This window comes from Microtus oregoni, unplaced genomic scaffold, assembly GCF_018167655.1.
Source record: "Microtus oregoni isolate MIOR12 unplaced genomic scaffold, Mior012 000138F_ref0000102, whole genome shotgun sequence".
In the NCBI taxonomy this organism is placed as follows: domain Eukaryota; kingdom Metazoa; phylum Chordata; class Mammalia; order Rodentia; family Cricetidae; genus Microtus; species Microtus oregoni.
This window is the reverse complement of record NW_024544788.1, coordinates 1-26,366: the sequence shown is the minus strand read 5'-3', so window position 1 is coordinate 26,366 and position 26,366 is coordinate 1. Positions and strand designations below refer to the sequence as shown.

At 42.3% G+C, this 26,366-nt stretch overlaps 1 protein-coding gene across 1 annotated transcript; it reads right to left on the bottom strand.

Annotated features, from left to right (window-relative positions):
• Nucleotides 1-13,384: 13,384 nt before the first annotated feature.
• On the bottom strand, nucleotides 13,385-22,761 carry LOC121444706 (LON peptidase N-terminal domain and RING finger protein 3-like; the record flags this gene model as incomplete). Its single annotated transcript, XM_041646610.1, has 5 exons — nucleotides 13,385-13,597; nucleotides 14,481-14,643; nucleotides 16,999-17,157; nucleotides 19,321-19,442; nucleotides 22,647-22,761. Coding segments are annotated over 5 exons (772 nt in total), but the record flags the coding sequence as incomplete, so codon positions are not given.
• Nucleotides 22,762-26,366: the final 3,605 nt, after the last annotated feature.

The following is a 26,366-nucleotide window of genomic DNA, read 5'->3' as shown; positions in this document are numbered from 1 at the left end:
CACAACACAGATGATTAGAAATGGGCTAAATTAATATGTGAGAATTAGCCTAGAAGAGGCTAGATAGAAATGGGCCAAGCAGTGATTAAATGAATACAGTTTGTGTGTTGTTATTTCGGGGCATAAGCTAGCCATGTGGGCAGCCAGGGTGCTGGGGACACAGCCCCGCCGCCCTTATTACTACAGATTGGCGCCCAACGTGATGGACTAAACCCACTTAAAAAACCCGAGAAAGCTTAAAAGTAAGGGAGAGAGAGTTTAACACAGATTTTTGCTGTTTGTTGGTGGCGTGCTGTAGAGAGATTTCCTGATTCGGCAACAGTAGCAGAAAAAACGCTGTGTCATTTTAAAGCGTGACTTCCTGGGGCTGTGCCGCCATTGCGATCTCTGTCTGGCTCCTGCAGGAGACAGAGCTTTTGAATAGAGCATTTGGAGTAAAGTGCTACGATTTGTTTGATGGCAACTAGACTCGCTGTGTTCTCGGGTCTGCTCTGCTTGGTAGAGGCAAGCAAGCGCCTCATCTAAGAGAGGCTTCCTGACTCAGCTTTAGCTGCAAAACCCTGCAGCTCTTAAGAGGTCCTGCCACGAAACACTTAAACAGTGTTGACGAAAAGCTGAACACATGCTTTTCGGTTTTCAGCCGTAGCAGGAAAAAAGCTGTGCCGTTTAAAAATGCCACCTTTCTGGGCTGTCCTGCCAGGGCAAGCTCTGACTTTTACGCAGGCGGTTCGTGCAGTTTGCAAGCACAGGCTGCTGAAGCTCGCTTGCTGCCAGGGACCTTGAAATGCCATAGAGTTGTGGCAGTAAACATGGCTACAGCTAGTACCTCAGCCATGAGGCTGGAAAGCTAAGGAATGGGCTGGATCCAGCCGGCAAAGCCACGGCTTTAATCCTACTGAGATTGCTTGGTAAATTAAAGACTCATGTGGTCAGAAAAACAGAGAGAGATACAGTAAAGAGAGATTCAAAGACAAAGAAAAATTTTAAATGATTTACAGCGTGTTAAAAATATATGCAGACTAAAAGTTGAAGTTCTTAAAGTAAAGAACAAAACAAAACAAAAAAAAGCAAGAGAGTTGTGTGTGGTAGTACACACCTTTAATCCCAACACTTGGAAGGCAGAGGGAGATTGACCTCTGTGACTTCAAGGTGTGGTAGCACACGCCTTTAATCCCAGTGCCTAGAAGGCAGAGACAAACAGTTCTCTGTGAGTTCAAGGTGTCCTAGTGTACACCTTTAATCCCGAATGCCTGGGAGGCAGAGACAGGCAGATCTCTGAGAGTTCAAAGACAGCCTGGTCGATAGAGTTACTTCAGGTTAAAGATACAGAGAACCTGTCTCAAAAAGTAAAGAGTTAAAAGTAAAAATAAACAAAATAGAGGTTAAAACAAAGCTGCACAAAGATGGAAAATACACAGAGAATTTTGATACTGTATGCTATTATGCTCTCTTTAAATTATTTAAATGCCGAGGAAGGAGCAACAGATGCTAAAAGATATTTATTTATAAATGCTGCTGAACTAATCCAACATAGATATTTTGATGCCTTGTCTTTGAAATTTGGATCTAAGGACATGATGCCTTGGAAAGGAGTTTCATATTTTGTTTTCACAGAGGATGAGACACTGTTCATTTCTTCTATTCTGATTTGGTATGATGGACCACGCCCTCCTGAAGGGTTGCAGTGAACATCTTCAGAAAATTGCTTTGCTCAACTGCCAACTGAGATGAAACTAGCACACAGGTTATACCATGAAAGGCCTAATTAACGACGCCCCATTCAGCAGGAAGCAGTTTGGAGAGAAATAACTGCGCCCATATTCCCAAAAAATGTTTATAAACGTTCTTTTACATTTAAAGGGGGATATGATATAGATATGAATTATTTGCATTAGTATAGATTTTGCTTTATTGATAGAGATTTAAGGTCAATTTTGTTATATGTATATGTATTTCTGATATTGATTAAGGTATTGTGATTGTGTAGTTCATTTAAAAATGTAATGTATATAGGTAGTTAATAGATAATCATAATAGTCAAGTTTGTAGTCATGTTAGTTAAGATTTTCTAGTTGTGCATAGACATATTTTAGATAGGCATTCTTCATATTTTTCAAAGATTATAGAATATGGCATTTTAAATGTTTTAATAACTGAGGACTTTTCATGACAATGAGACACTCTGCTCCTGGCAGCACCAATCTACTTCAAGAGGAAGATGGGCATCGAAGAGGCACCTTATGGAGTTTGATAGCCATTTGGGCAAGAAACTGCTCTTGCCTGGACTATTACATACACTGGACACAGAGAACCCACAGAGAGAGGACTACTGAACTTGCCTAAGGTGAGATGATCTTTTGGGGTTCCTGATTCATGAAAGAGTCTGTGAGACATTCTGCAGGACACAACAGATAGTGACTGAACTGACTTTGAATTTTCCTGCTTTATGGAAATGTCTGCTGGATACCATGGGCCTGAAGGCTGAAGATGGATGCCCCAACGGTACAGAGGAACTTTGGGTGACTGTCCAGGCAGCGAGATGTCTCTGTCATTTCTAGAGTTTTAAAAGTTGCTTTTTTCTTGTTTGCTTAGGTAGTATTGTATCTTTCTGGAATCTTTGATGTAGTTAAGAATAGTTAGTTATAGTTATAGTTTTCCTTAGTTATGATAAAGATTATTGTTACTTTTACTTGATAACTGTTTTGTTATATGTAATTTTGCTATGTTAAAGTTAAAGCCTTTTTTTTTTGTTTAAACCGAAAAAGGGGAAATGATGGAGGAAGGTCATTGGTTAATTATAATAAAGAAACTGCCTTGGTTAATTATAATAAAGAAACTGCCCATTTCATAGGTTAGAACATAGGTGGGTGGAGTAAACAGAACAGAACGCTGGGAGGAAGAGGAAGTGAGCTCAGACTCCACAGCGCTCCTCTCGGGAGCAGACGCCTGAGAGAGACGCCATGCTCCTGGCTTCTGGGCAGACGCACGCTATGAAGCTCCGACCCAGGATGGACATAGGCTAAAATCTTCCCAGTAAGCACACCTAGGGGCACAACACAGATGATTAGAAATGGGCTAAATTAATATGTGAGAATTAGCCTAGAAGAGGCTAGATAGAAATGGGCCAAGCAGTGATTAAATGAATACAGTTTGTGTGTTGTTATTTCGGGGCATAAGCTAGCCATGTGGGCAGCCAGGGTGCTGGGGATGCAGCCCCACCACCCTTATTACTACACTCTAGCATCCAAAAGAAGCCAGGTATTTATAGAATCATTGGATTTAGAGCAAATGAGCTATTTTGAGGAATTAATTTTGCTGAACTTTAAGCATTCGGACATTGTTGATACTTACTTCTAAGAAGCAATATTTGCAATGAGGTACAATTTGGGGGGGGGCACCGCACTTCAATAGATGTAAGAATTTTTTTTCCAGTGCTCTTCAATGCACCAGTGTCATGTGCTAGGACATACATGTGTATACGTGGAAGGGAAACGAAGGTGGTCAATTGGTGTGACTATAGGTCGGAATGGGACAATTGGTAAGCAAAACTCTGGAGAGTGGTAGAAGGAAGTGTGGAGATGGCAAGGCTTCTCAACTACTATACACATCCACTTTGAGATGACCATGGTCAAGTCTCTCCTCCGAGCCTCCCTCAATCTTTCCTGGGTATGAAGAAATCAAAATGTAAGAAGGTGGTGTCATGGATTTGGGGAACCCATGAGTTTAAAAGGCACATTTCTCCATTTCCTAGACCTTCATTTTGTCACTGGGAGAACTTTCTAGGGAACCACACTTGGCCCTGGAAAACTCAAAGGAGCCAGAATGGATCCCAGAGGGGAAGAAGCAGAAACTCACAGCTGTGGGTTTACTCGAGACTCTGGAGCAACTCCAGATAGGGACTAGCTTTCTTTAAAGATAGCCCAGTCCAGTTCTCTAGAGAGCAAGCTATGCAGCCAGGCTGAGGGCAAGAACTGACTTGGAAAGGGAACTTGTGCCTTTGGCTTAAGTGTAGTGTGTTTCCTGTGAATAGAGACTGTCAGATTGGACACAGAATAGCAGCACAGTTCAACACAGACAACCATTCCTTCTGGGCCTTAACTGGCCAAGAATTCTGATTTTTCTCGATTACTCTATGGGTCTTATTAGAACAAACAAGCTTGGACTGAAGTAGATAGAGTTTTCCCATCATTTTATTTTATCATTTCTGAGAGTGGATCTATGTTGCCCTGGCTAGCCTTGAACCCAAGATCCTCATATTTCAGGCTCCTGAGTAAGTGATATTATAGGTGTGTGCCAACATGCTTGTCTTTTTATTTTATGCCATTTGATGGAGGTGGGTCTTGTATCTTATCTGTTGCTTTCTTTGGTTAACTAATAAAGAAAACTGCTTGGCCTGATAGGACAGAAAATTAGGTAGGCGGAGTAGACAGAACAGATTGCTGGGCGAAAAAAGCCAAGTCAGGCAGTCGCCATGATTCTTCCACTCCAGACTGTAGGGGTAGCCCCAGCCAATCACCTTGCTTGTAGGGCGGTGTGGCCTGAGGATATTTTTTACTAATAAATATTGCTGGTGTGCTCTCCCCCGCCCCTTCTGCTTTCCTGTTCTCTGCTGGAACCTCTGGTTCTGTAAGTCTCTTTTTCAATTAAAGCTGTATATATTATTACAATTTCTGTCTGCCTTCATTTAAGCCGCTACACCAGACAGACGCAGGTCAAGATCTTTCCTGGTAAGCCACCTCTTGTGCTACACAGATTATTAGAAATGAGTTAGATCAATATGTAAGAGCTAACCAATAAGAGGCTGGAACTAATGGGCCAGGCAGTGTTTAAAAGAATACAGTTTCCATGTAATTATTTCCAGGGCTAAGCTAGCCGTGTGGGATCCAGGTAGGAACGTAGCCCGCTGCTCCTTCAACAGTGGTGCCCAACGTTTTAAATCCACTTAAAAACCTGAGAGAGCTTAATTTTAAACACACAAAAAACAGAGTTTAACGCAGCTTTTTGCTGTTTGTGGGTGGTGTGCCACAGAGAAAATTTCCTAACTCAGCATCCACAACATAAAAGGCTGCGGTTTTAAACTGCCACTTCCTGGACTGTGCCGCCATTGCAATCTCTGTCTGGCTCCTGCGGGAGACAGAGTCTTTTTTTATTTTATTTTTTTATTATTTATTTATTAAAGATTTCTGTCTCTTCCCCGCCACCGCCTCCCACATCCCTCCCCCTCCCCCAAACAACTCCCCCTCTCTCATCAGCCCTAAGAGCAGAACCGGTTCCCTGCCCTGTGGGGAGTCCAAGGACCTCCCACCTCCTTCCAGGTCTAGTAAGGTGAACATCCAAACAGCCTAGGCTCCCACAAAGCCAGTACGTGCAGTAGGATCAAAAACCCATTGCCATTGTTCTTGAGTTCTTGACTCTTGAAAGGAGCATTTGGAGTAAAGTGCTATGATTTGTTTGATGGCAACTAGACTCACTGTGTGCCTAAAAGGAAGTAATTGCATGCTGTAGCTCAGAGGCACAAGCAGCTCCACCACGCTACTAGTGTAATGTGCAAGGATCAGAGGCACAAGCAGCTCCGCTATGTTGGACCGGGCGGGGCAAGCAGGCAGTACCTGTTTTTGACCTAGGAATGTCACAACTTAGATTCTTAAGCGCTTAACGATTTAAAAGTGCAAAACAAAGTGCTCCTAGATAGTAAAAAAATTACAGATTCACAATAAAACAGATTTCAGACATAAAAGACCTATAAATGGATCACAATGTTGGATAAATATACATAGGCTTGAGAGAGAGAAGAAAAAAATATATAGAGAGAGAATAAAGTTAATGGTTTAAAAAAAGGTAAAGTCTTTAAAGAGACAGAGTACAGATAGTTATAGATTAAGAGAAATAAAGAAAAATAAGCCACGTAAAAATGAAAAATTCACAGAGAGTCTGGATTCTTTGTATTATTGTGTTTTCTTTAAAATTTTTGACTGTAAAGGAGCTAAGTACAGAGAGATATTTCATTATATGGGCTGCCAAGTGGAACCAGAACAGATATCATGAGGGTATAACTTCAGAATTTGGGTCTAAGGATATGATGCTTTGGAGAGGGTCTTCTTTTGTTTTCACAGAGGATGAGACCCTGTGGATTGCTTCTATCCCAATATGGTATGATAGACCACGCCCTCCTGAAAGGTTGCTGTGAACACCCTCAAAAAATTACTTTGCTCAATTGCCGACTAAAATGAACCTAACAGACAGGGTGTCCCATAAAAGACCCAAATTACAGCGCCCCCATTTAGCAGAAAGCAGTTTGGAGAAAAAAAACTGTGCCCATGCTCCCAAATATTGTTTATAAATGTTCTTTTACATTTAAAGGGGGATATGATATAGATATAAATAATTTGCATTGGTGTGGATTTTAAGGTCAATTTTGTTATATGTATATGTATTTCTGATCTTGATTAAGGTATTGTGATTGTATAGTTCATTTTTATAATGTAACATATAATTAGGAAATAAAGGTTGTTGATGGATAATCATTGATAATAGTCAAACTTGTAGTCATGTTAGATTTTCTAGATATATAGACATATATTTCAGTTAGATGGGCATTCTTCATATCTTTCAAAGACTACAGAATATGGCATTTAATGTTTTAATAACTTAGGACTTTTCATGACAATGAGACACATCTGCTCCTGGCAGCACCAATGTACTTCAAGAGAAAGATGGACTTCAAAGAGGCTCCTTATGGAGTTTGATAGCCATTTGGGCAAGAAACTGCTCTTTCCTGGACTGTTGCATAAACTGGACACAAAGAACCTGCAGAAAGAGAACTGCTGAACTTGCCTAAAGGTGAGATGGTCTTTCGGGGTTCCTGATTCATGAAAGTCTGTGAGACATTCTACAGGACACAGCAGAAGTGACTAAATTGTCTTTAAAATTTCCTGCTTCATAAAAATGTCTTCTGGATACTATGGGCCTGAAGGCCAAAGATGGATGCCCCAATGGTACAGAGGAACTTTGGGTGACTGTCCAGGCAGCGAGATGCCTCTGTCATTTCTAGAGTTTTGGATTTCTTGTTTGCTTAGGTAATATTATATCCTTCTGGAGTCTTTGATGGAGTTGAAAAATAGATAGTTATAGTTTTCCTTAGTTATAATAAAAGATAAAGTAGATAAAATATTGCAACTGTAATTCTTACTTGATAACTGTTTTTTATATATAATTTTACTATGTTAAAGTTAAAGCCTTTCTTTTTTTGTTTAAACAGAAAAAGGGAAAATGATGGAGGTGGGTCTTGTATCTTATCTGTTGCTTCCATTGGTTAACTAATAAAGAAAACTGCTTGGCCTGATAGGACAGAAAATTAGGTAGGCAGATTACACAGAACAGAATGCTGGGAGAAAAAAGCCGAGTCAGGCAGTCGCCATGATTCTCCCACTCCAGACAGACACAGGTTAAAATCTTTCCTGGTAAGCCACCTCGTGGGCTACACAGATTATTAGAAATGGGTTAGATCAATATGTAAGAGCTAGCCAATAAGAGGCTGGAACTAATTGTCCAGGCAGTGTTTAAAAGATTAGTTTCTGTGTAATTATTTTGGGTAAAGCTAGCCGTTCGGGCGGCCGGGTGCCAGGAACGTAGCCTGCAGCTCCTACAACAGCCATTCTCTACTTCATATTTATTGTTTTAAGAGAAGGGTTTTCATACTTTTCAAAGTGGCCTTGAACTCAAAATCATCCTTTTTGGGCCTTTCTAGTGGGCATTACAGGGGTGTGACAGTGAACCTGGATTATTAATAATTTTTTTTCTTTACTGGTAACTGTAATTGAGCCCATGGCCCTGTACATACTAAACAAACAACCTGTCACTAAACTATATCCCAGTCTTTCAGTTCAGTTTTTCAGTCTTTCCTTCCTTCCTTCCTTCCTTCCTTCCTTCCCTCCCTCCCTCCCTCCCTCCTTTCCTCACACTCTCTCTCTCTCTCTCTTTGTTTATTTGTTTTTAAAGTCTTGAGAATCCCAGGCTTGTCTTGAAATAGTTACGTAAGGGAAATGACCTTAAACTTCTATTCCTCCTGCTACCAGCTCCCAGGCACGCCATGCTGAAGTTACGTAGTTCTTCAGGTTAGGCAAGCACTCTACCAACTGAACCACATCCCTGGCTTCTGTCCGTTTTTAAACTGTTTCACTCTTGTGTCCTTTTTCCAATGGTAAAATAGAAGTTTCATAAATTCTGTTCTTGCACAACACACAAATCAGCACCACAGAGAAGATGGGATGCATTGCTGGAGCTCTCTTGCTGGGGCCAGTTTGGTTAATATCACACAATGGCCCAGAGAGTTTTATCAGTTTTCCTATCATTCAGTTGGTGCTGGGCTGAGGCTGGAGCTCAGTGGCACAGCACTCGTTTGGGGCTTGTGGGGCTCAGGTTCTATCCTCGGTGCTATAAAACTGCTTCATGATTTGGCTTCGCCTTTAAACTATTCTCCCCCTCCCTGAGACAGGATTTCTCTGTGTAACAACCCTGGCTGTCCTGGAACTTGCTCTGTAGACCAGATTGGCCTCAAACTCACAGAGATCTGCCTGACTCTGCCTTGTGAGTGCTGGGATTAAAGGTGGATGCTACTACCGCCAGGTTTAAGCTATTCTTTTTTGCATTGTTTTATTACTTCAAAAAATATCAATCTAAATTCCCACTCCCCTCCTCCCACTCCCTCTACACACCCTCCCATCCTTCCCTAAGCTATTATTTTTTTAAAAAAAATCATTTTTATCCCATGCTTTTTCAGACCCAGGCCAGCTGGCCTTGGTGAGTTCCCGATAGAACATCCCCATTGTCTTAGTGTGTGGGTGCACCCCTTGTGGTCCTGAGTTCCTTGCTCGTGCTCCGTCTCCTTCTGCTCCTGATTTGGACCTTGAGATTTCTGTCCGGTGCTCCAATGTGGATCTCTGTCTCTGTCTCCTTTCATCGCCTGATGAAGGTTAATATTCAGGAGACTGCCTATATGTTTTTCTTTGGGTTCTCCTTCTTATTTAGCTTCTCTAGGATCACTAATTATAGGCTCAATGTCCTTTTAGCTAGTGCATGCATGTGTGCGTGCATGCATGTGTACTTGTGTGAGTGTGTGTGTGTGTTTTCCATGTACATTCCAGGGACTGAACTCAGTTTATCAGACTTGGCAACAAAGTGCCTTTACCCCCTCAGCCATCTCCTCAGCTCCTTTTAAGCTCTTCTTGGTAAACCACTTAATGAAAATTTAAAAAGCTTAAACGTAAAAAAATTTAAAAAGATAAAAAAAATTCATCAAACATATTAGCCATTGGATGATAAGGTAACAAAAAGTCTTGCCTTCTTCCATGACAGCGCTAGTGATGAAACAGTGGGTAGGTGATCTGCTTGACTCAACCATGATACAGGAATGTTTTATTTACAAGGAAGCTGGACAGATAATTGGAAAATGCTTAAACCCTTAGCTGAGGGGCTACTGACTATAGAGGAGAAAGACGCCTTTTTCTTTGGACGTGTGGTCCCTGGTATGTTCTCCATGCCCCAGGGGATGGCCCCACACCTCTATACATCCAGGCAGCACTCAGAATCCTTCTAAAATTCTTTGAAACTTAGTCCACTAGAATAGACAAGAACTATATAAAAATAGTCTAAGAACTACGGTTACTTCAGCAAAATGTAAAGAAAGAACCTCACACATGTTTAGTACTGTTAATCCCCTACATACAGTCAACCACTTCAATAAATAAAGCGATGGACTTCTCAGTAAGGTAAACTTAAATAGTTACAAACGTACATGTAGAAAAAGGATACAGTAGTGCAAAAAATAAATTATTAAAACAGAAAGAAGTATGAACATTATTTTACACAATGCTCTATAAAACCTGAACCATTTGAAATGAGACCTCAAGTCAGTGAAAGAATACAGTGACGCCTGCATCCGCTTCCCATTCTAACCACACAGTCACTCAGCTACGACAAACAAACTTTTAGAAAAACTGACGCTAAACAGCGACTTTTACTGGCCTCTTCCACACCTCTGGCTGTTAGTGTCAAAAAGCATCTGAAGACAGAAAGTCAAACATGTCACATCCTTTCTGTCTTCCTACTCAACTTATGTGTGGTCAAAACGCATAGCAACATCTCTCAAAAATACTCTCTTCTGTTAACGTGTTATTACAACTAGATATCTGATACAAGAACATCACCCCAGGGCAGTGGATAGGGTGGAAATGCCTCCTTCCCAGTCTGCTCCCCCTAATTTTGGTTTCTGGCTATAAAGGCCAGGATTCGCCGAATACCATTCAGTCTATCCTTTAGGGACTTCATTGCTAGGAAGGGGAGCTGAGCTCTGGTTTCCAGGGGAAGAACGGCTAATGTCCACCAGCACCAGGCTGGACCGTTCGGATTAACCTGCAACAGAGAAACACAGTTCATCGATCCTGCTACCGTGCAGTCCACACACACAAGTCCCCACGCATAAAGTAAACACCCCACATGGGCCCACTTAGGTGTGTGGCCGAGACTGCTGAGAGCTTTCATCACTTCATTTGCTCTTCGTTCATTTCAGCTGAGCCCACAGCAACATGGTGGCAGCTGCTACGGGACACTATTGTTTCCTGGTCTCCCTGGTGGCTAGGTGAGGCCATAGACAAAACTGTGGCTAAGGAGAAGTGGTAAGTTCTGGGTCGTGCTCTGGGAAAAGAGCATGCGGCCTCTGACTACCTTTGTCTCCATATTTCTTTCCTTTTCTTTTCATTTTCTTTTTTTAAACTTTTGTTATTTTATGTGTATGGGGTTTTGTCTGCATGTCTGTCTGTGCACCACAGAGGCTGGAAGAAGGCACCTGATTCCCTTGGGCTGGTGGCTGTGAGCCCCTGTGTGGGTACTAGGAATTAAACCTGGGTCATCAAGAAGAACAGCCCGTGCTCTTAACCTCTGAGGCATCTCTACATCCTCTCCCCTTTCTCTAGCAAGACTGAAGACATGGTGATGACCAGTCTTCTTTAGTCAGGAAAAAAGAACTTTCTAGAGATGGCACAGCCCTGTGATAAAAGAGCCTGGGTCCTGGATGCTCTCTTGAAATAGAACTGTCTTAGTCCTCCAGGACTGGGGCCTTCTCCCTCATTGGAGCTGCAGTCTCTTTTAGTACTTGTTAAACCAAGCAAACCAGCATCTTACCACATACTCTGTGCTTCCTAAGCAGCGTGGTTTTACAAGCTCTGGAGTACCAACTATTTTCTCTCTTTCACTCCGAAGACCCTTTGGACTTATCCATTTAAAATTCAGGCCTTTAATCCTAGGGCTCTTTGGGCTTGGCATGATGGTTTCACACCCATTATTTTCTTACTTTGGTGGACGGCTGTAGTCTAAATATACCATGTCCCAAACAGAACCATAGCTACCTTCTCCCCTGAAACCAAGAGCTATGATTTCCAGTTTCAAAGAATAGCAAGCAAACATTTCAATTAGGAAATACATTCCTGTTAACCTTCGGGGTTTTCTCCAATAAAGACATGTCTCATCCCTTACCAATCCTTCACCGACATGTTCTTTGTTATCAGCTTCCTGAGCACACATCTTAGACATTTATTACTAAGCCTCAAATGAGTTTTCTTCCCACAACTTTCAGAACGAGTCAGCTTTCGGCTCGTAGAGAAGCGCTTGCTGGTCTCGCTCCCTCCATATGAAGTTATTTTACTCCAAAATGCTGTGTGGGTTTCTCCCTGAATGTCCCTGAAAGCATTGGGACACCCCCATCTCCTCTGTCTCTGTCTTTGTGTGTGTGTGTGTGTGTGTGTGTGTGTGTGTGTGTGTACCTCACTGTAGTGTGCAATCTATTTTCTTACAATCACTTTTGGATACCAGATTGCTATTCTGAGCTTTCTTTCCCAGGATCACCAGGCAGAGACTTAAGTTGATGTTAATACCATTGCTGTTTCTAAGAAACCTCCCACCGAGGCGCGAAATTCTTATTCGTGGAATTGCTTGGGGTTGCAGGATTAGATACAGCAAACTGGATGAGTTTTTGCTGTCGCCGCCACCACCAAGGCAACATGATAACAAAACTAATAAGAAAGGAAATGATTCGGACTTGCCATGTCATTATGGCCTTATGAATCACACCGAGGCACCTGTGCTTTCTCCTGTGGAAGATGTGCTTAGCACTGTTATTCTGTATCTTTTGCCTGACTGGCAGAGAATGTTCCTCAGCAGGTGAAGAGGAACATTAAGCTCGAACATGACCTTGTTCCAAGTTACGCTGACTTCTTAAATCACCATAGCCAAGAGCTGGGTCACCAGAAAGCACTTGCTGCCCTTGCTCTCTTTAGAACATGCGAGGGATGCCATTATACGGAGGGAGAAGAGCCACTCTGTGGGCTGCAGGAAGCAAGCCAGTTCAGCCCATTAGGGAGCAGATATGTGTTTTGAGGTCTCAGAATGAAGGAAGAGGAGGAACTTCAGACTCTTAATGATCCCCTCTGATTTTAGAGAAAAGTTGAGAAAGGGGAAAGATATTTACCCAAAGCCACACTGTCAGAAAAGTCAGAGTATGTATATATATATATATATATATATATATATATATATATATATATATATAATCAGATTTTTCTATGGTAATAGAATCAGGGAGCATACGTTAGAAAAGAAATCAGAGAGGTTCCAGCAGTGTGGGGGCAGCCAGCTTAGCATATAGAGAAAGGCAGCATTAAGAGAATAGTACAGCTTAGTCCGTCTCTTCTCCAAACTGGAAGTCCCCACAAACACTGCCTGATTGAAAAACAAGGCAGGCAAATTGTGGGAAAACCGAATTCTCCCCACATTCCTAGTGTACTCTGGATCTGCAGCCTGAGCTTGTAGAGACCCAGGCCTCAAGGAAGAAGAGCAATCCAGTAGAACCTAATGAACTATGTCCTGGGGACCACCTTTCTCAGGACCTGCTCAACCTAGGAACAATGGCAAGAGTCTAGACTCGCAGGGTTACACATTGATGGGCCGGCTATGAAGGATTCTGCAGCTGGACTCTTGTAGCATAGGTGATCCTACCTCCTAGCTCTTGCAGAACTGGAAAAGGGGACATCAAGCCAGCTAGAGGTGCAACCTTAGTTTTCATCTCTCTTACTCCCTGGCTGTTACATTTGTCCCTGTCACCTAATATTACCATGGCTGTGGGTCTGGACTCCCATCGAAGGCTCTCCTGTCGGTAGTGTCGCTGCTCCCTTCCTCTCACCTCACCTATGTCTCAATATTTGTCTTAGTTCCAAGTTCCTACTACTTACCTTTATAAAGCCAATTCTGACTGGGGATCCTTTTGGTCCTACCTGTGATGCTCACTACTTAGCCACACAAGACTATATTGGATGCCAACCCCACACCCATCTAGTTACAAAGCCTGGAATGTCCCACCTGGTGGGGCAACCTGTTCTGAACAGATATACTTGTATACCTGGGGATCTTCATCTTTCTCTGGCATTGGACCAAAGTGATTTAGTATCCGATTCTTGAGCGATGTTTTGAGCGAATGAAACCACGAGGAGGCTTGCTCATACACACAGTTATGCAGCCCCATGAGTTCGGCACGGTCTTCTCCCTCAACCTGCAAATATCAAAATGCAAGTGAAGCAGTCTCTGCCTTCTCCACCCACCTCAGAGTTGTTTTCGGACACCCGACTCTCTTTTGAGATTCTGACCTGCCTTTCCTTTCCCCTTCTGGCTCTCTCCTCGGTCAAATGTGGAACACCCAGCAGCCAGGTGCTGGACTGGGTACGAATATGGCATAGAAAGCAGGAAGACGAAAGGTTTAACCGAGAAAAATGCCCGAAACAACAGGCAGAGAAACAACAGCGGGAAGCTTGAGCTAGCCCAGGTGATGGCATATGAGTAAAGTTCACTGGGCTGCTTTATGCCTCTGCCCCTTCCATCTTTATGTCCTTTTCTTCCCTACTCACTGGGAAGGGAGATACGGCTGTATCTGTGCCTCAGCACATCCTCAAGGCCAAATGAATTTATCCATTCACCATGCATCAATCTACAACCTAATTTATACAAATGAGCATAGGATTACTGACCTCTTCCTCTACCCCTTAGCTCAGGGTATATGACATTTTGCTTTTACTTTTGGGGACGCTGAATGACTCTGAGGTAGGAACACAGTTCTTAGGCAGGTTGGACATTTTAAAAATGAATTTCTATTGCAATCTACAATAATCTCAAAAAATGCACTGGAAAATATAAATCAAGCCGTAGTTAAAATGCTTATGTGTACCCCATTCTACACCGAGCCCCCAGAGGGAGAGAAAGGGGGAGAGAGGGCTTTGGATGCAGGTGGGCAGCTGCCCAGTAGCATTCATCTAGGACCAATTTGGTGAGAAATCCCAAGGCCCCAGTCCAATTCTGAGAAACCTCTTCACAATCATCTTTGTATACCAAGCTACAATAATAATTTGACTTTTAGGTTTCTTGATCCTGGCTGCCCTTACCTTTTGATCTTCAATGTATTCAATATCAGCTGTGTTGTAGCCATCCCGCTGGCCCTGATTGAGCACCTTGAAGCGCCTCTTGCCTATGCTGTCAACCACCGATCGGCCATCAGCAAAGAATTGGACATTTCTGATTTCTAGCATGCAGCCGTATTCTGCAAAGCTGGTTATTGAGAATCAAGTCAAGAGAGTGGATTGTTGATGAGTTCTGCCGTCCTTGGCCTAGATCACCATGCCTAGCACCCTGGGCTGTTTGCTAGAGGACTTCTCTGCGCTGATCTACAACTGTACCTATCCATCAGACAGCACCTGTGAGGAGAAAAGATCTGAACAGAATGGTAAACTGACTCTCATTTGTTGATTGCACACTATGTGCAGTGCTTTGGTTTCAATGTTTGTCCTTCTCAAAAGCTGGTGTTGAAATTGAATTGCCATTTTAACACTGGTCCTGCCTTTAAGAAGTGATCAGGCCTTGAAGGCATTGCCCACATGAGTGGATTAATTACTGCAAAAGTGTGTTCTTTAGCAAGAGGAGGGTTGGGCTTCCCTTCTCTCCCTTCCTCCTTGCCTTTCTACCAAGATGTTATCCACATCCTGGACATGAGAGCATATAATGATAGTCCTAGCCACAAAAGAGGCTGTTGGCAGGTGAACCACAAATTTGAGGTTGGCTTAGGCAACTTAGTCCTACCTGGTCTTAAATGAAATAAAATAGGCTTAGGATATAGTTCAATGGTAGAATAACTTCTGTGGTAGTCTGAACGCAATGATGGCCCTTTTAAGCTCATATGGAATGGCACTATTGGGAAGTGTGGCTTTGTTGGAGTAGGTATGGCCTTGGTGAAGGAAGTGTGGCAATGTGGAGGTGGGCTTTGAGGTCTCCTATGCTGAGGATATTACCCAGTGTCTGAGTCCACTTCCTATTGCCTTCTGACCAAGAGGTCTGCCTGTTTGCTGTCATGTTCTTTCATGACCATAACGGACTGAACCTCTGAACTGTAAGTGAGCCACCCCAGTTAAATGTTTTCCTTTAGAAGGGTTGCCATGGTCATGGTGTCTCTGCACAGCAACAGAAACCCTAACTAAGACACCTACCTAGACTCTGGATTCAGAAAAAGAAAACATTACTGTTATCAGATGCTGGCACATTGGCTGTAGGCATCACAGCCTTGATAACTGTAGGCATAAATGTCTATTGCCTGTGGTGGCTCACACCTGGAATCCTAATGTAGGGGAGGCTGAAGCAGAATTGCCATGAGTTTGAGGCAAGTCTGGGCTATACAGTGAGTTCCAGGTCACCTTAGGTTACAGTATGAAACCCTGGCTCAAAAAAACCCTATTGCTTATAAATTACTTGCTACACAACATTATATTACAGTATCCCCAATGGACTTATTTGGATAGGAACCTTGTGTAATGCTTGGAGCCCATCAGCTCTCCCAATAAGCAAGACCAGCTAGGTAGGCATACCATCATGCCCACTTAACATACAAAGAAACTGGAGACAGAAAGGCTAAATGATTTTCCCAACATCAAAGGTAACTCCAAGGCCAGCACTCAAATATTAAAGTGGGTAACTTAGCTCTAGGGCTAACACTCTTTACAAAACAATTTTGTTTGTGTGTTTCTGGGTTTCACTTGTTTTTGAGACAGGCTCTCATGTATTGTGGGCTGTCCCTGGACTTCGCATGTAGTCATGGGTGACCTTAAACTTTGTTTTATCTTGTCTCCAACTCACTACTATTGGGATTGTGGGTGTGCAGCACTCCAGGTTTATGTACTGCGGAGGATCGATTCCCAGGCTTTGTGACTGACAGGCAAGCTGAGCTACAGCCCTAGCCTACAAGACAAGTTTTGCAATGTATGGAACCTGCTTAATGAAAGATTACCTCTAGGGTTACTTAAAATAGAACTCATACTATAAAGTAGGTATCAGAGGGAACGTGATCCTCACAGATGTTTGGGTGCTCTGAGCTGGCTAACCTCACGAACTTGGTTGATCCCACCACACGAAGCCCTCCGAAGTAAAAGAGAAATCCCCTTATGTTGAAATAAGGGTGGTGGGGCTGTGTCCCCAGCACCCCGGCTGCCTGGCTAGCTTATGCCCAAAATAACAACACACAAACTGTATTCATTTAATCACTGCTTGGCCCATTTCTATCTAGCCTCTTCTAGGCTAATTCTCACATATTAATTTAGCCCATTTCTAATCATCTGTGTAGCGCCCCTAGGTGCGCTTACTGGGAAGATTCTAGCCTATGTCCATCCTGGGTCGGAGCTTCATCGGGTGCGTCTGCCTGGGAGCTGGGAGCATGGCGTCTCTCTGAGGCGTCTGCTCCCGAGAGGAGAGCTCTGGAGTCTGAGCTCACTTCCTCTTCCTCCCAGCGTTCTGTTCTGTTTACTCCTCCCACCTATCTTCTAACCAATGAGGGCCAAGCAGTTTCTATTTATTTAACCAATGACCTTCCTCCATCACCCTTATACCTAACTTCCCTGTTCCCTAGGTCTCCTCACTTACCCTCTGACAGGATCTCCAAGGCACATGCCAAACTGTTTTGTGCCTGTCTCAATACATCTCCGAATCATCAGGCGATAACAAGGCTCAAAGATATGCAGGGGACAAGGGACAGTGGGATAGGCCATGGTGCAAACGAAAATAGGCACATTCTTAGTTAAGCTGTCGGGAAGAGAAGATGAAATGGATCTTAAACCAATGGAGCAGAGAACCGACAGGTTGGTCAATGTCACAGTATGTTTCCTTGGAGTAAGACAAGGAGTCATCAAAGTTTAATGGCGGATAGGGAAACATTGAAGTGCACTTGATTCTGTAAGGCAATTTCCATGATCCAAGTCTGAAAGCCTAAGCTGGCATTGCACACATTCTAAGTTTGTTGATTAGATCTCGATTACCATAATACTGTATTATAATACTAATACAGTAATACAGTATACTAATACATAATATAATACATAATGATGTATTATAATACTAATACCATAGTACTATGCTGCTCCTACCTTTCTTCCCTCCCTTTCTCCCTCCCTCTCTCTCATTTGGACCACTTCAGGCATTTTGTTTGAGATATGAAGAAGAGCACTGATGTTATAAATGCACCCAGCTTTGCAGATGGGCAGTACCGCAAAGTCCTTACAAGCATCTCAAGTTTGCCACGTCTCTCAGAGACCATTGAGAGCAGACCCAGCTAGGAGGAGTAGCCAGCAAGAGACCGCCAAGACAAATGTAGCCCAGTGATGCTCAAATGCTCATGGACATAAGAATAATTGGGGACCCTTAAGTCTAGATGACTGGACCATTACACCTTCAGAGATACTGATGCATTCCCTCTGGAATTGCGATGCAGGAATCTGCCTTTCAATAAATATCCTTGAAAATTCAGACACATGGCTCTATGGGGAATCCCCAACTGGGACAGCTCTTCATAGATCCTAGTCCCCTGAAGCATCCAGTAAAACTGGTGCAGGGACACTACATCTAAAGGGGCCAAGAAATGTAAGACCATCTGTATAAATCCTAAAAGGGGTCCAGTCTGAGATGCCTTTAAACAGAAAGCCCCTCAGTATGTACCACTATTTATTAGGACAACTTTGCATGATAGTTGAGAAAAGGACTCAGAGAGGTTAAAACAACCATTCTCAACCTGTGGGTCATGACCCCTTTGGGGGTCAAATAGCCCTTTCACAGTGGTTGCATATCAGATACTCTGCATAGCAGGTATTTGCATTATGATTTATAACAGCAGCAAAATTGCAGTTATGAAGTAGCAACGAAAATATTTTTATGGTTGGGACTCCCATGTTATGAGGAACTGTATTAGAAGGTCACAGCGTTAGGAAGGTTGAGAACCACTGGGTTAAAGACTAAGTGAAGGATCAGAAATGAGATAAAACTGTGCAGAGTGGTTTCAATATAAAAAAAAATTTAGTCTCTGAGAAAAACATGTGAAGTGAAGGCACATCCAGACAAATGGGACGCCCAGTTCGAAAGTGATCTCTTCCCAGAGGGCATAAAAACAGCCGTGATTTTTCCCTCAGGAAGCTGTTTTCCAGCAGAACGCTGTCAGAACTCTTAGGGAGGGCCGGGTAGAGGGCAGCAGCCAGAGGTGCAGGACTTAGCTGTTATTTCCTGCTTTTTTGCTAAGTGCATGGCACTCAGAGCCCCGGAAGATCCAATTATGTCTCCATTCCGAGCCTTCCCCTCTCATACTGTGCAGCAGAGAAAATACACAGCGAGTATAGGCACTATTGCCTTAATAAGTGCTTGCTGTGCAGCAACTCATTCGGGTCTTCAGAATAAGCCTACAATACAAGAGCTATCAGCTTCAAGTCACTGGCAAGGGAACTGAATCCCAGAAAGGTTGAATGGCATGTCCACGACCACGAAACACACTCCCTGATAGAACTGGGCCTTAACCCCAGGTGTGGCTTCACACCACTGTTTACCCAGCCATCACCCGCTTAAGGACTTGAAGGCATCTCCTAGCTGTCTCATGAGGTCTGCTGATTAAGCTGCCCGTTAACTCAGTCCAGCCCATAGCACGTACTTCCTAGTGCTGAGACGCATCAGGTGCCTCTGTGCTTTGCCGCTGAGCTTCTTAGGAGACATACTGGTAAATGTTTAACAACTGCTTCTGAGAGGGATGCGGGGGGGGGGAGGACAATTTGTAGCATTTGTTGACTTCCATGATGCAAATATTCTCCTCATGGCCATGTCAAGCTAGTAACGACATGGCATCATTGAACCAGAAGTTGCTAGGAAATGTGTCAGTTTTTGTGAGTGGACACACATGAAACGGAAGCCAGAAACATGCATTAAACATACTTAGAAAGTTCTTCCATTTCCTCTTCATGAAGGCGCTTTCGTTCCCTGAGTTCTTCTGGCAGGAATTTAGCTATTAGTTCTTCCATTATTATGTTCTTGCTGTACTTTCTTGATTGAAAGCCCTAGAAATGGATCAAAGTAATGAGATAATATACAGTCCACACGAAAAAAAAAAAACACAGACAATCAAGTGTAGCCCAGATGTAGTCTGATGGAGACCAGACAGTAGTCAAATCATGCATGTGTTGTAATTTGGATTTGGAAGCTAATCCAGCCACAATATATGTATCTTTTGGATGTTAGAGTTATGATTTTCCTAAAAAAATTCAATTGAACATTTATAATTAAAAAATATTTTAACAAAAAATGTTGCATTAAGCTTTTGAAAAATTTCACAGATGTCATAAAGCTTTGGATTTGAGAGGTTCATGTCTGAACTGTATTTTTGTGTTTACGAACTCTATCTTGGAAGTGCTGAAACACAAAGGGTCCAGAGAATCAGACAGCTGTGTTCATGTACCCTTTGTTGCCTTGCCCACCTCCACTCCAATCGAATCCCTGGCTCCTAGATATTGCCAAGTCTCCATGTCTTAACTTTAGTTAAAATAGAAACCACACAAAAACTAATGGCCAAATACAGGTGGTTGTCTCATTGCCAGTTTATGTCACCATCTTAGGTATCACTGAAACTCAGAATCAGACTTAGGTTAGAATGTCCCTACCATATGCATACCCAGAGATCTAAGTGCAGTATGTATTAATAATATGGCCCAAACATTGAATGGTAAAATATCTTCTAATAGAACAGTAAAACCTTAGAGGAGAACTTATTATTTCAACTTTCCTAAAGCAATACAATCTATTTGTAATTGTATTCTAAATACTTATCCTTCAGGGACGTGCAGCTCTCACCCCTCACCGAAGAAGCTTCTTTTTGTAGCAGACAAAGACTAGTACAGAAAGTCACAACTGGTCAAAATGTAGATAACAATCCACTGTGGGCTGCTCATCCCCAATTGAACAACTACAACACAATCCCTACATGTAAGACTCAGGACATCACAGAAGAGGGGGCAGAAAGGCGGTAAGAGCCAGAGGACCAGGATGTGTGCTTCCTTCTCTATATGCCTGGAAAGTTGTACCCATAAAATCTGAACAAAAATACAATTCTCTAAACAAGGCTTGAACAAATGACATCCCCAGAAAACCTATTATTTGTGTAATGAGGAAATCCCATGAAGCTATTCCTAGATGAGGAGCTCCAGGCCACTAAAGGCTGCTGGGAGGGGAAGGATCCATCTTCCCCAGGGAGAAAGCCGTTAATTGGTCATTTAATATCAGTGATCAGCCCCAAGAGCACATGCGTATGAGCAACACTAACTGGACTCGGAAAGTCGTAGTTATATATTTATATGCACACATATATGAAACACTAGTTAAAGAATATGAGGTCACAAAATTGAGAGGGAGTGGGGGGGTCATAGGCAGGATTGGATGGAAGGAGAGAGGGAAAAAGGAAGTAAATACAGCACTCGTGAAATTCTCAAATAATAATAAATAAAAAATTAATATCTGCAGAGAATTGATTGTGGTGGGACTCAGCAGAGGGAGCTCCTAAGTACCAAATTGCTGGCTTCAGACAATTAATTTTGTTTCTTCCCCAGGAGTCTCTACTCAACAACTAACATGGCTGGAATATGTATCACTCTGTTAAGTGGTGGAAGTATGCCCCTGGATGAATACAGAGCTAGATGAGAATATCTTCGAGCCTCTGAGTCTGAGATCCCACGGCTTCTGCCTTCTGGATGCCTTATCAAGTACGGCCATTGCATGGCAACAGGCAAAAATCCATAATGTCCAGTCCCAGGTTTTAGGGGAAAGCAGTGCCTCAAGAGGTAGGCAGTCTACGTGGGAAAGTGATTCCTCTGCTGATGCTAAAACAAAACTCCAGGAAGCGGACACCCTAAAATGGTAACAGCGCTTTTCTCTAGAGGCTGAGCATATGGTAGATGTTTCTCCTTCTGTTGGTGTGAACTTTATGGTGTTAACTAACTCAGCATGGATATCTCATTTAAATAGAAGAACCATGAGAATCTTATCTACAATCAGGTTGTGAATCCCACGTCTTTATCTAAGTGAAGCTATTCCATTAGCGGTTTCCCATTCTCCTTCTCAAGGCTACCCTGGACGATGGCTTCGCTCTAGCTCCTTTTTGTCAATGTCAGAGGTAAGAGAGGCTCAGCATGCACTTCTGTGGGCCTATAAGAACCTATAAATAGGGGGGTTTGGAGAAATGGCTCAGTGGTAAAGAGCATTGCCTGCTCTTCCAAAGGTCCTGAGTTCAATTCCCAGCAACCACATGGTGGCTCACAACCATCTGAACTGAGATCTGGTGCCCTCTTCTGGCCTGCAGACATACACACAGACAGACTATTGTATACATAATAAATAAATAAATAAATATTTGTAAAAAAAAGAACTTATAAATAATCACTTTTCTTCATGAGACAAGGTCTATCCTGGGTGACTCAGGTAGACATTGAACTCACAATGCCACTGTCTCAGCTTCCCAAATCCTGGAACTACCAGCCTGCGTTGCCATTCTCTAGAGATAACCCAGCTCCTGCGGCCTCTTTTCAGGGATGATAAGGGGAAAGCAACAGTAATACTGTTTGTAAGCTGAGATCCTCGAGTCTCTGAAGGAAGGAAAGCAACATACATCTCTTTCTTTTGCTATAGGAAAGCCCATAAGGCCCACATGAAGATATACGCTTGCATCGTTAATTTTGATGACTCTCAAGTCCTCAAAGCTTGACAAGTATCTGCTGATAAGAGCGGTGGCTCCCGAGGAGTTGTCGAAAGATCACATTGACATCTGAGATGGTTCTCTGAGCAGGTGGTGGCTGGGGCCTACAGCAGCTGACCTCTTTAAGCATAAGTAAACATCACTGTATGCCGAAGTCAGAGCTATCTAGTTCAAGGATAGTGGAAGCAAAATTCACTCAAGATTATTGTTTATGCAGTGCCACAAAGGTACCAGAACCAAGATTTCTGTTTATCGTCTAGTTCATGCTTTTGCTTCTAACACAAATGAACTTCATTACTGAGAGTTATTGAAAAGCTAGATGTTGCCTCATTTTCCTGAAGGACTTTGTGGAGAGAGAAAGGATGTTTAGGAGACAGCAGAAATAAACAGATGGTAAGCGGGGGGGGGGGGGATGGGGGGAGGTATTTTGGCCAAGCACAGTACAGTGGCTTAGGACCCAGTTGAGCACTGAGTTAGTAAAAAATAAGTTAACACAACCGAGGAAGAAAGAGCGGTTTACCTGGAAAAGAGAATCTTTGCACAGTGGACACTTCGCGTTATGATCTAGGCATCTCTCAAGACACTTCATGCAAAAGGTATGCCCACAAGTTGTTGTGACTGGCTCATAGAATAATCTGAAATTTAGCAAATGAAATAGAAGAAATTTTAATGAGATTTCAAAATAAAAGATAGGGGCATTCATGGTTAAGTGTTCACAGAACTCTTTATCCAAACCTGAGGGAGGGCACTCTGTGTGTCTTATCGCCAGCATTTTCCTTTTCATTCCTGAACTATATGTAGAAAGATGCAGAGCTTCATATTTAGGGCATAACCAAATTATTTTGTAACATTAGCCTTTTCCTGTCTGGTCTAAGAAAAATTCAGATTAGTGCTCAGAGTGTCTGAACAGATTCCATTATTAAGAAAGTATTTGGCCAACCTGTTTACCAGAGTATACTGTAAGCACACAAATACGTACGGAGAGATAGCCACATGCATACACACACATAGACCATGTATACCATAATTACAATGGGGGAAAAACTCAATTCGTTTGCTAACCTTAATTTTTCCTTCATTTAAGTGACATTTGGTGCCTGAAGGTTCTTACATCTGTAACAAACATGCGCCTGCCTCTTGTGTGGATAGATAATTTTCCTAGCAGTAGTAAGTAATATGCTAACGCATTTACTCCTATCAATAGACATGTAAAATATGTGCATATATCTACTTACATTCTTACAAATAAAAGTATGTTTATATGTACCATATTCCTAATAGATCTTATTGCTTTCAGAAGGGAGGATTTTTTGTTTTGTTTTTTGTTTTTTGAGACAGGGTTTCTCTGTAGCTTTGGAGCCTGTCCTGGAACTAACTCTTATAGACCAGACTGGCCTCGAACTCACAGAGATCTGCCTGCCTCTGTTTCCCTAGTGCTGGGATTAAAGGCGTGCACCACCAATACCCGGGCAGGAGGATGTTTTTAAATCAATCTGGGGAAAACTGGGGACCCTTAATAAAAAAGTATTCTACACATTCAGAGATGCATAGATTTATTTTGTGTAAAGAGAGGTTCATCTGAAGCAGGACCAAGAGTTAGGGGGACAGCTGGTGGTGACTATTAACTGGGGCTCAGCCGGATGATGGTGGTACACACCTTTAATCCCTGCACTCAGAAGGCAGAGGAAGGCGGATCTCTGTGAGTTCGAGGCCAGCCTGGTCTATAGAACAAGTTTCCAGGACAGAAAGAGCTGTTACACAGAGAAACCCCTGTCTCAAAAAAAAAAAATTAAATAAATAAATAAAGAAAGAAATGAAGAAGAAGAAGAGGAGGAGGAGGAGCAAGTGGCTTTTACATTGAGCAAGATGAGACAAATCTTGGCCAGCTTCTTTTGACTTCCCACGAGTGTTCAATTTAGAGCAAGAGGTTGTGAGCCTTGTGGTATATGGTATCACACATATTTAATTAGAGGTCAATAGAAGAGGTCAATGATTTGAGAAGGAGGAAGGAGACACAGGAGGAGTTGGAGGGGGAAAGGGAGAGCTGAAAATAATGTAAACACAGGACTCAGAAATGATAGTCTCAAAAAATCAATTAGAAAAGAACTGTAAACATTTGCTGCACCTCAATACATCCCAATGAGTTATTTTATTTGGTTGATTTGTTTGAGGAAAAACTTGGCAAGCATCTTTCTAAATGCAATAAGGATATGCAAAAGGCTGAGAGCCAAGACACATCTGAAGAACAAGGATGTGGGAGGGCTTGCTTACCAGCATCAGAACTTATTATAAAGCTACGATGGTTTAAAACAGTATGTACCAGCACAAGGAAAAATAGATCCATGGAACAGAATAGAAAGCTCAGGAATAGAACCAGGCATGGATTCTTGACTTATGACAAATGTGACATTTGCAAACAGGGCCACAGGAGGGTTTGAAAGCACAAACAATCTGTATAAAGGCTAGAGCCCCTATCTGGACAGAGACATGAAAGTGGGCCATCTTTTATACCACACACAAAAATCAATTCCAGGTGATGTGAAAAAAAAATAAATCTGAAAAGAAAAACAACTTCCAGAACGTAAAATCGGAGAACATCTTGATGAAACAGAGATGGAAGTAGAGAAAACTCAAAGAAACACTAACTATAAGTGAGAAGATCACTAATTTCAACTGCACTAAGATTAAGAATTTTTAAGTTCATCTAAAAGCATAATTAAAAGGGCAAGGGGAGAGTGCTTGCCATGCCCAGGTAAGAAAAAGCTTGTATCTAAAATATACCTAGAACTTGTAAGAAAAACACACCCAAAGCAGTAGGGAAAACCAATAACCTAGTAGAAAACCAGGCAAACACTGGCACACGCAAAAGCGGTGGCCATCCATGATATTTCTAAACTAGAGCCAGCCCAGCTAAGTACCCATCTAGAATAGAACGAGGAGACTGTGGTACACTCACACAACGAGACGCCGTGTGCTAATGAAAATGAACAAACCACTTACATGTTGATACGGACTTTAAAAGAAGAAACCAGACTGAAGAAATATACTAAAATTCAATCTAAGTTTTACAATTTAGGACAAATCAGAGTATACCCTTTACAGCTGCAAATACGCATGGCGAACTTATAAGAAGGAACAAACTAGAACTCAAGAGTGTAGCTTGGAGGTTACAGTAGTTACTTTTATATTGCATGCCTTCCCAGTGCTGGGATTAAAGGTGCACACCACCACTACCCATTCTTCATTGTTTGTTTTTTTTTTTTTTAAGATAAGGTCTTGTTCTATAGCACCATTGGCCTAAGAGCACTGGCAAGCCTCTTGCCTCAGTTTCTTGCTCGCTGGGATTAGAAATATGTGCTGCCTCCCCTCGATTCCTCACCCTTGCTGTTTCTCAGGGGCGGGTTCTCACTCTGTAGCTCAGGCTGGCCTGTGACTCCTAATTCACCTGCTTCAAACTTCTGAGTATTGGTATTATAGGCATACTCATGATATCTGAATACTTTTAGATATTATTGATTATACATATGAGGATAATTGATAAATTCTATCTACTGCTAATATACAAAACTATTTTTTCTTGAGAGCTTGATGATTGAGACTACTGCTCTTTTAAGACCATAAATATATTTATCCTGCTGTATTTATGGTTGTGTGCAACACTATTTTTCATTAAAATTAACTTTATATATCAATAAGTGGCAATTATGATAAACTATTTTACTGCTGAGGAAATTAAAATGCAAGCAGACGAGATAACATGCCCAAGATTACAGAGTTAGCTGGTAGACAGAAAGCTTGGGATGTATAATCACATCTGACTCCACAACTAATCTTCCTCTTTCGGTCTACAAGACAGCTAGGACTACATGTGTCCTTATATTCAACTGCATTCCAGCCACTCAGCCGACATCTGCCCGCCCAAGTGCACTTCCACAAACGCTTTCCTCCTTCCCTTTCTGTCACTCTCCTCCTCCCTCTGCTCTGCAGAGAGAGACACACAAAGCATCTTACCTACGAAGAGAGAGAGGTATATACTGGGACGTCTGTCTGTCCTTTTTTCACTTAAGATAAGGGTTTTGAAAACACTTCAGAGAGACAGCTTTAAATCAGAGCAGGGCTGGCTTGTCTCACAAGAAAGCATTTCACATTATCAGAGCGATGTGGTAAACAATAGTAAGAAAAAAATCCCTTCCCTTAGATGTCAGTCCAGATAAAACGTCTGGCTTATCTGGAAAGAGCT